This window comes from Thamnophis elegans, chromosome 10 (genome assembly GCF_009769535.1).
Source record: "Thamnophis elegans isolate rThaEle1 chromosome 10, rThaEle1.pri, whole genome shotgun sequence".
NCBI lineage: Eukaryota > Metazoa > Chordata > Lepidosauria > Squamata > Colubridae > Thamnophis > Thamnophis elegans.
The window spans coordinates 44,715,642-44,726,375 of record NC_045550.1 but is presented as its reverse complement, the minus strand read 5'-3'; the positions used below and the strand labels follow the sequence as shown (position 1 = coordinate 44,726,375).

The following is a 10,734-nucleotide window of genomic DNA, read 5'->3' as shown; positions in this document are numbered from 1 at the left end:
TCTTATAAATTCATTGGAAAATACGATTTGACCAGGTATATTTAGACTTCTGATGCAATTTTAAATGAACAAAAGCAAGTATTTCAGATAAAATCTCTGAGTTATTTTCAAAGGAAATCACATCTAATCCGCATATCATTAAACTTGAATTATCACAGCCAAAGCTATATTCCTTAGGAAACATGTTCCGTCAGAGTAAATGTCTATGTAAAGTATCTTTATTAAAATGGCTTTTTTGAATTGTAAATGTAATGTCAACAATGAGGTTGACATTCATTTACTTCAGTATCATGCCATGGGTGGTTCAACTGTGTTTCCAGATGCTGAAGTACAACTGCCAGAATTCTTTGAGATTGGTAAAGGATTGCTGGCAGGAATCAATCTATTTGCCTCTAAACTGGATTAATGAGATATGGTTGACAGCACACTATGCTGTTTTCCAAAAGTATTGGCAATACAGCTTCAACAAGAAATAGGTTAGGGATAATGTTAAACCCTTCAAAATATTTTTTTTTTGTACCAGCTTGTGCCTGGTACCCATGACTAGGTATCACCTAATACATGATTGCCACATATTTGGAGAAAGTAAGCAGACTAAAAACTACGTCCTCTAACAATCCATCAGAGAATCAGGATTTTCTGGGAGACAATTCTAGTTGTGCTCTAGTTCTATGAAATTGGGAGAACTGAAGTGGTGAACCACTATTTTACAGTGGTCCTTTGGATCTACCCTTTCAATTGAGGCTACTTTGATTTTATTAAAAAATAATTTTGATTTCATTACTATTATTGCTTCAAACTAAGGTTTTGCACAAGGATTTAGTTCTCACTGTGGATGTTTTAGGTGTTTTAGTGGGTATTTTTTTTTACCATGAATATTTTACAAAAGTAGATATTTTACCTGCACATCACTGCTAATTGCTTGGAGTTTTGTGGGATTTGGCAGTATACAAGTGCAATGAATGAACAAATAAATCCATACTCTACAATTCAATAACTGGATAAAGCTAAAATATGATTTATATATTTGTGTTTTTCTATGCTATATAAATATGATTAATTCAAGTTTATTCAATAAATGATGATTTAAAAACTATGGCTTAGTGCTATGTCTGGCCCTATTCAATCTTTGTCTATACTTTTCTTTCTGCAGTCTAAAGCTAAATGGCTGCTGCTTGTTTTGATTGTTGAATTTTGGTAAGAAGTCACAGAAAGAAGTGGGATGTGGTGGCTCAGTGGTTAAGATGTTGACCTTGTTGATCAGAAAGGTCGGCAATTCAATGGTTCGAATCCCTAGTGCTGCGCAATGGAGTGAGCTCCCGTGACTTATCCCAGCGTCTGCCAACCTAGCAGTTCGAAAGCTAAAACACAAGTAGAAAAAATAGGAACCACATTTGGTGGGAAGGTAACAGCGTTCTGTGTGCCTTTGGTGTTTAGTCATGCCTGCCACATGACTATAGAAATGTCTTCAGACAGCGCTGGTTCTTCGGCTTTAAAAGGGAGATGAGCACCCCCCCCACAGAAGTCGGGAATGACTAGCACATATGTGCAAGGGGAACCTTTACCTTTAACAGAAAGAAAGCCCCTGTCAGTATGGAATGCTGTTGGGAAGGTAAAGACCAGAATGGAAAAATATTTCTATTCCTCTCATTGCCTATGCATTAGTGAAAGTTGCATGTATCAATATAAAGGGGAAATTATCACTGTGGTGTTGAATTATTAACTCAAAACTTTTTAAAGCCTCCTTAAAAATGTCCTGCTTGATATGGGTGCGGCAAAAGTTTTGGATGAGAGATACTTGCACTCTAGCATTAGCATGTTAAATATTTGTCTCTTTAGATAAAAAATAATTTATGTCCTCTTTATTTTGTAATCTGATTCATAGTTTAATTGATGATATAATTTCAATAACCCACATTCAGCATATGAGTATTAAACTTCAGTTTAAAAAAATGGCAGTAGGAGTCTAAGGTAAAAGAAAGGTCATCATTTGTCCTTCTAGGCCTGAGAAACCCCCTCAGCTGGTTCTCAGATGCCTGCAAGAGTATCAGAATAGCCCAGTGGTGGGATTCTAAAAGTTTTAAAAGTTCTGTTGGTGTGGCTTGGTGGGCTTGGTGGGTATGGCAGGGGAAGGTTACTGCAAAATCCCCATTCCCTCCCTATCAGCTGGGACTCGGGAAGCAGAGAATAAATGGGGTCGGGGCCAGTCAGAGGTGGAATTAACCAGTTCTCCAAACTACTCAAAATTTTAGCTGCCGCTTCTCCAGAACTGTCAGAGCCTGCTGAATACCACCTCTGGAATAGCACCTAAATATCATCCTGCATCTTTGCATTCCGCTGCTTTAACCGATAAGGAATGCTTCACCTGCAGGGATTATGGATGGCTCCTCATCCTATTTTTCAGCACCCTTTTATCAGAATGAACAGTTTCTCTTTCTCTCTCTGCAAATCTTGAATGAAAAACACGTTGAAAGAAATTAAGAATTGATGGATTCAGAGTCCAGACATCACAGGGGTTCATTCTAAAATGCCCCCTTCCTTTGGAGGGTTTATTCTTTTTATACAGTTTTTACAAGCAAAGCAATGAGTATATAGCAACAGCATTGTAATTGGCACATTCTCCTTGTCAATCTCTAAGAACATGCCACCCAGAGTAAAATCTCACATAACTCAATAGTTCCTAGTAGTGCCTAGTTCTGCTAATTAGGTGAGCTCATAGACAGTTGAGGTAATCGGTTACTAAGGTGCATAGCAGTTTGCTGCTCACGGCCTCTCCATAACCTTTCCTCTATCCCTACAAAAAATGTGTTTTTTGTCCTGCCCTCCATCTAGCAGCTCTGCTAAACTGTGCAGCCTTACCATAAAGGGCTGTCCTAGCTGATTTCTACTGAGGAAAAACTGCCCTAAATAGTTCTCCATATACATGATAACCCTATCGTTCTATACCAGAGGTGTCAAACGTATGGCATCACATTGTCATCACACAATGTATTGTGACTTTTCCCCCCTTCGGTAAAATGGGGTGAGTATGGCCAGTGCATGACACATCCGGCCCGCGGGCCACAAGCTTGACATGCCTGTTCTATACACATAATTGCTGACAATATGCTTTATTGATTTTTGACAGGACCCATTTCAAATGCAGCAACTAGGAATAATATAACATGTAATTTAATAAAACAATATATCTAAATACACTGTAGGAAACAGCCTCTCCTCTGTGTGAAATATTTTTTGGAATAGAGGCAGAATATTATATTTCCACAAAGGAGAAATGGAAAAAAAACTTAACAAAGGCAGAAAGCAGCCCCAACAGCTTCCAGCAGAAGCCTTAAAGATGGATATCTTGTGGTCATTAAGACAGACTGGGTCAATCTATTCATAAACAAAATGTACAGAAGGTTGGAGCTGGTGGGATTAAAATTTACACACACACCACACAAATTCTAAGAGCAGGACATGACCTTTAGGACATAATAAGATTAAACCATCACCATGGAAATAGAAAAATATACAAAACTCCCTTCATTGCACAATCCCAGGAACAGTTCAAATTCAAAGTCATAGAAATCTATAAAAATCCTTCCACTCATTCAATCATTTTGTCAGCTGTCCCAGAACTGCATGCTGCTGATCAATAAACAGTGCCCTTCTTTCCATTCAGTCTCCATTTTATTTCTGGTGCCTTTCTCTTGGCTTGGAATTGGACTGGATTTTTCTTCCAACAACACAAAAGGACTTGATCTCTTTAAAAACAAGGTTCAAATTGATGGCACCATATGAGATTCAAAAATATTAAGCAAATCAATTGAATAAGGAGAATGGGTAAACCCATGTTTTTTTTTAAGAAGCTACTGTACCATTATTACGGTTGGTCAACAATCATCTAGATATTTCGTCTGGATTTGGTATTTTATCCATCTATTGAGGCCCTCCCAAGGAGCTACAATAGGCAGAGGTTGTTGTTTGATAATATCAAATGTGTCACAGGATGTATCACTGTTTTAATGAAAGCTGCCTTTTGCAATTGTCTGATGGTGGTTTCATCAATGTTGATGGTGTTCAAGTGGCACCTCAGTTTTTTAGGATTGCACCCATGGTGCCTATTACTAATGGTATTTTGTCATAGTTGTTCTACTTCTATTAGCAGGCCTTTGTATATTTTGATTTTTCATCCAGTTTTTTTTCTTGATGTCTCCAGGTACTACAATTATGGTTCATTGCACAGTCCACCAGATGTTTAGATTGGATGTAGCAATTTTAAAATGGTTTACTGCAGTCAGCCAGTTGTTTAGACTGGATTTGGCATTTTAATCCACCTATCAGGCCCCTTCCAAGGACCTGGAATAGGCAGATGTTCTTTGATAGTGTTAAAGGTATTGTTGCGGGATGTAAGCTTTATAGATTATTGTTATTATTCTCAAATAGAAAAACACTTACTATGAATTCAAAATAACCTGATTTCTCATTAGGGGAAAATCCTTTTCATACCTCAACCTTAAGTTTCTGATAAAATTACAAATATAAGGGAAAAACCAATGGAAATCTCATAATAACTATCCTTGCAAGAACTACAATAGTGACCACAATTTGAAAGGAGTGGTTGTAAAATATTTGGCACATCAAATAGAAAGCCAAAATAGGACTTTCACCAAGCAAAGAAAAAAAATGAGAATAACCAGAGTTGGATGTACAAATTAATAGTGTTCCAACAGGATTTATATTCAAAGTTCTGAAGTCTAAATATAGGATGCCTTGGGAAGAATGGGAAATAATTTGGAACAGGAAAGTGTGATTCATGCATCTCGCCTGATGTAACATTTTGTAGAACCAAAAATCCTTGCAATTTAGTCTTTTTAAGAAAGGTGTTTTAGATTTAAGATTCCGTTGCAAAGCGCTATCTTTACCAATGGAAATGTGGTTATGCTGGAAGTGATTTGGGGGGAGGGGGAGAATGACATTCAGAAAAATATAGGAATGTATCCATCCATTACAGACCAGTATCCCCACCCCTCACCCCACTTTCTCTAGTTTAGCACCATAGAGTTGTATCAAAGCCAAATCCAGAAATTTGCAAGGGCTAACTGAGAATGCTGAATTGAAGACCAACTCAGCTTTTCCTCCAGACTGTACCTGAAAAGTTGATGCTTTAGAAGCTTTGTCTATTCTTCGCCAGGAGGGAGATACGCACACCTTGTACTTCCTACTTTCTCAATCGTGCAACTCCATCTCTCAGGCGCTCTGCTGAAGGAAGGGAGGGAAGGAGCAAAGTGGCGAAATGGTGCTATTTTGAAGCCTCTGAAGGATGCCCTGCCTTCTAGGGCAGGAGTCTCCACATGCTGGCTGGATAATTCTGGGACTTGAAATCCGCACGTCTTAAAGTTGCCACGTTTGGAGTTCCCTGCTTTAAGAAGGAAGATAGTCCTTAAGAACCGAGTGGTGGCGGGGAAGCGCCACAGCGGAAGAAGTCCCTCTGGAGCAGCGAATTACGACCAGACAGATACTTATGGAGATTCACAGTCTTCCTGGTCATGGTTACCCCAAAAGTGTTTTTTTTTTCAAAAGGCAACTGGACTTTGTTTTTTTTCTTTGAAGACGTTTCAATTCTTATCTAAGAACAAGATCTTGGATGAGAAGCAAAACGTCTTCAAGGACGAAACAAAGTCCAGTTACGTTTGGAAAAATCCGCTTTTGATATGACCAGACAAGAGTCCGAATCTCGCTCAGCTAAGCTCCCCGGGAAGCTGGAGGACCTGCCAATCCAGGCGGCCCCTCAACTGCGCCTCCTCCCTTTTCTGCCTCCAGGAGGTGTTGGAAAAGCGCGTCCTAGCCAAACTCAAGAGACCAAGCGGGATATCTAGGGAAGTGAATGGGTCGTCGGTGCAACCTCCACACCCGGCTAAGACTTTCTGAAACGCTGGGCGATCCGGGGAAGCCGGGAGGTCTGGAAAGCTTCCCACGAAAGGCGACCGGGCAAGAGAACTGAAGCGGCGTTAGAAGGAGAGAGCACGCGTGGAGACTCCGGCTCCCCACCACGCCTGCTCCAGATCCGAGTGGGCGTGTTTTGATCCTCCCAAACTGGGATCCACTCCTGCCCCGTGCAGCGGCTTCCCTCGCGCGCCGCGCATCTTTCGGATCCTCCATCAAGCGCGGTTATTTACGTGCAACACCCAGGAGCGTGAGGAAACATCCACGCGGATCCATCTAGGGAGGGAGAGCAATAAGGTTCAGGTACGTTTTTATGTTTTATTTTATTTTTATTTCCTGGAACGATATTTTGGAAAGCTCCCGTGGCGTCTCCCCCCCCCCCCCTCCAGCCAAATTTTGTTTGGGGACTTTTTAAAAAAGATGAAAACTAGCTGCTTTGCAAAACACCAGCTGATTCCCTGTTGTATGCGCCAATCCTCGAAAATATGTTATAGTAATAAATGTATAACGTTCGGTTTTTCAAGATATTGCAGACACTCCGTTGGTTTGGTTGCCAGAGAGTGAGCTGATATGGATGAGGCATTTCCCGGTGTCAACCGCAATGCTATTTATTACAGTGCATATTTAATTCTTGTCAGTAAGGCGCTTAACTACATGGCTGTAATTTCTTGGCAGACGTCAGATTCATTGAAAAGAGTTGACAAGACGTTTAAAAACAAAACACCCTGCACAGAAGCTTTTTATTACATTTGGACTTTTGGCCTCTGAATTTCTTCAAGGGTGGATCTTTATTTTGTTCTGGTTTGTTGCATTTTTTTTTTAAAAAAATGTAGCTATCTCTGAAGATCCAATTGGACAGAAGAGTAATTTCCAAATAACCCTACAGTAATTTCAAAGGATATCTGAAAGTACCTTTATTTTTCATCCCCTAAGACTATCTTCATCAGCTGCAATATGTGACAGTCCTGATAAATGAAAAGTGTGTGTGGGGGGGGGAGGGTGTGACACAAATTCAGAATGAATCTAAAATCTTCACATATGCTGATCAGCCTTAAAAGATTGGTTGTCTATTAATTACAAATATGACATTGAGTTAGTGCTTTATGATGCAAGACATGGGAAACAGGGAATCACTGATTTAAATAACATCTGTATTTCATGATATGGTACCTGATGTTTGAGTTTGGGAAGAGAAATTGAAATCTAAAAATCATTATTAGTACTTTTATTTATTTAGTATCACTTCTCCAAATAACTTTGGGTTAAATAAATATTCCTTTTCATGACAACCTAGTACATCTATAGACTTCAAAGAAGACCAGAGATTTGAACTCTATTATTTTACAGTTATACCAACATTCTAATCCTACATCATTCCATGCTCAAATAACTCTTGAATTAGCATCACCAAGAATTCCTGTTCATGATCTTGATGGAAAATCCAGTTTTTTACTATGTTAAATATTTTCAGTTTCAAAATACTATTAGGAAAAGAATCCTATAATCCTACAGCAATAGCACTGATGATGTTACCTAGTTAAGATAATGAAATGCCTGCAAGAAAACAAGCAAGCTCAGAGAGCACCAAGGACCCCTCAATCCTATAGTTTGGAAGGAAGGAAGGAAGGAAGGAAGGAAGGAAGGAAGGAACCACAACTTCTGCACCTTGCAATTTATCGTACCTAGAACAGAAGGTGCATTTACATTTTTAAGCAATTTAGTTATTGTTTCAATAAATACAGTACATCCCATTGACAGTAGTAAAAGGGAAATCAAGAAAGCAAACATTTCTGAAAACATTCTGAAGAAATGAATGCTAAAAAAAAGCTAAGATTTCTTAATCTGCCTCTTCTATTTGATTAAGCTCTTTGAGGTCATGGAATTGCAAGGTCTAGTTTTTAAAATATTTGTATCAAGGGAATAACTCATCCAAACAGAACATGGAGATTTGCAGGATAATACCTGCAACTTTATGGCACTCTTATTTTCCATTAAACTAATTCTAATCTATTCATGTAGCATTATAAAATAAAAAAAGACAAACCAGAATGAAATAGAAGTCCGCAGTAACAAGATGAGGCATAGCTTTCATTCCCTATAAAGGTGGAGGAAAGTAGGAAAATCTTTAACTGTTTTCACTATTGCTTCTCTAGCTTTTTTCACCAGGACGGTTGTCTTCTTAAACTCCTAATTCTTTGAGGCTTAATTTGCTTGGCAGGGAAAGATTGATGTATTTGTCAGCAAAAAACCAATCACAAGCAGATTTACGACTGCTTTAAAAATAAAACTGTGGTTCATCAAGCAGAATGTTTAAATTCCAGTTTCAGTAGCATGTCAAATTCCAGATTGTAACACCTGTCAACAGCTTCTCCTATTCCCTGCTACATTCACTAAAAGCAAAAACCTTGTTAGGAATGTTTAAAGGAAAGAGGAAATACAAGGGATCCTTGGTTAATAACCGTTCATTCGGCAACCATTTAAACTTACAGCAGAGCTGAACAAATAGTATTTATCCATGGTCCCCAAAGATAATCATTACAGCACCTGCTTGGCCACATGATCAAAGTTTGTGTGCTCGGAAGCCCACCAGCACTTATTATTGGCTTTAAGGGCACTTCAATTCTCCCCATCCACCTATCTCCCTCCCTATTTTTCCCCTTTTGGCCACTCTGCAGTCTGCATTGGAGCTTCCTTATGCTCCATCCAAGCTGCTGCTCTGCTCTTGCCTGGCCCTCTACTCCACTTGCAATTCCCAGCATCTTCACCATCTTCTTTCTCAAACTCTTCACAAAGTGCACCTGGCCAGATGCTTGGTGAGCCAGCTGCTGGCCGTTGCCAGTCCTTTTTCCCAAGGCCACATGGGGCCTTGTCTAAGTTATGTATGACCTCATAAAGAGTTCAGGGTGGCAAGGAGAGCAGAGCAAGGACAGAAGGGCAAGGGAAGCACAGGATGGCCAAAGCGGCAGAGATAGGCAAATGGGTTGAAGAAGAAGCTTTTATGAGGTTTAGGGCTGAGAAAGACCAAGCCTGGATTGGGATGGGTCCTTGTCTAGGGACTGCTGGAATTGCCATCACTAAGCAATGGTAGCCATGTGACATGTTTTATAACCATATCACTTAGCAATGTATTTGTGTTCCAATTACCATCATTAATTGAGGACTAATGCTTATGGGTAGTTAAACTGCTGATTGTTTTTTTTCCTTGAAGAAGTAACCCTTATGGCAGCTTTCTCCAATCCACCATTCTTTAGGTATGTTGGACCGTTATTTGAGCATGGAATGATGTAGGCTTAGAATGTTGGTATAATTGTAAAAGAATAGCGCGCAAATCTCTGGTCTCCAAAACATCCAATGGCTGCAGATTAAATGTGTAGCTTTTCTCTAGAACTGCTTAGAAAAACGTAAGTAAAACTAGCCTGCTCAAAGCCACAAGCTTTTGATGTGGCATCTTAATCTGATGCTCTCTGTTGTGTTATTTTCTAGAGTATTCTTTGTTCTCACTTGGCTGGAAGGATGGTCATTTTAAAACTTTTGTCACACAAGATGAAAAGAGAAAGAGGAAACCATCCCTATGCAGTAGAAGTTCTCTTTGGGTTCCTCTTGGCTGTCTTTCCTGGCACCAGTGCCTGTCCTAAGCTTTGTGCCTGCTATGTCCCGACTGAAGTCCACTGCACCTTCCGGTATCTAACTACCATCCCACTGCACATCTCTCAAAATGTCGAACGCATCAATTTAGGGTAGGTTTGCATGATAATGCTGAAATCCTGAAATTAGTAATGCTGTGCTAAAATTTGTTTTGCAGCTTCTTAGAACTTCCCTTCTCCTATGAAAGTGGCTTCCCTTTTTCTACGTTTTTTTCAGGATGCTTAAGAAATTATTTCAAACCTTATTTATTTATTTGTATCTATCCTGCCTTTATTATTTTTACAAATAACTTGGCATGGTGAATCTATCCCAAACAAATTCCTCCTCCTATTTTCCTGACAAAAACAACCTATGAGCTAGGTGGCTGACAAAGAGTGTCTGCAGCAGTGGTAGGTTGCAGACTGTACGCTCCAGTACAGGTGTAGCGGTGCCTGCTGGGAGCAACGGGTACCATTCCGCTACGGTGCTCCGGAGGCCCCCAACTGAGCTCCTTTCCTGTATTTGAGCTCTTTGGCACATCCGCACACATGCATGGAGTGTACAAAGCCTGCACGATGCTCCACCAAGCAGCTGGAACATTGCAGAGGTGTCGCGGAGATAAGGATGCATGCACACATGTGCGCACATGCTGCGTGTGTGCATGTGGGGGATGCCGGGCCTATTGCACCGTACCAGTTGCAACAGGATCCAGAACCCACCACTGGTCTGCAGGGGTGGGATTCTACCAGTTCGATCTGTTTGGGAGAACCTGTAGCTTCGAAGTTCAATTGAGAGAGAACCAGTTCACTCTCACTTGCAAGTGGGCCCGTCCACCTGCCCCTGCACTTTATCTACCTTTATCTTCGCAGCTGAGTCACGTGGCAGAGTGGATTGCCATGCCTCAGCTGTTTTCATTCCCAAGCAGCAATCTGGAAGGTAAGTATTCTGTAAACTGTGCACGCGCGCAGCAAACCAGTTGTTAAATCGGTAGGATCACACCACTGAATGTCTGGCTGAAGGTCACCCAGCTGGCTTTCATGGTTGAGATGGGACTTGAACTTACACTCCCACACTTTCTAGTCTGATGCTTTAACTATTAGACCAAACTATCTCACTTAATATTTTTGAATTTACTTGTTATACTTTGATGGTGCTGTATGTTAGGAGCCATGGTGGCACAGT

At 40.3% G+C, this 10,734-nt stretch overlaps 1 protein-coding gene across 1 annotated transcript in view; it reads left to right on the top strand.

Annotated features, from left to right (window-relative positions):
- Positions 1-9,423: 9,423 nt before the first annotated feature.
- IGSF10 (immunoglobulin superfamily member 10) overlaps positions 9,424-10,734 on the top strand; it is a 28,744-nt gene continuing 27,433 nt past the window's right edge. Inside the window, exon 1 of the mRNA XM_032225916.1 lies at positions 9,424-9,665. Coding sequence (XP_032081807.1) covers positions 9,442-9,665 — 224 coding nt within the window. The 5' untranslated portion in view covers positions 9,424-9,441. The remainder of the gene's footprint in view (positions 9,666-10,734) is intronic.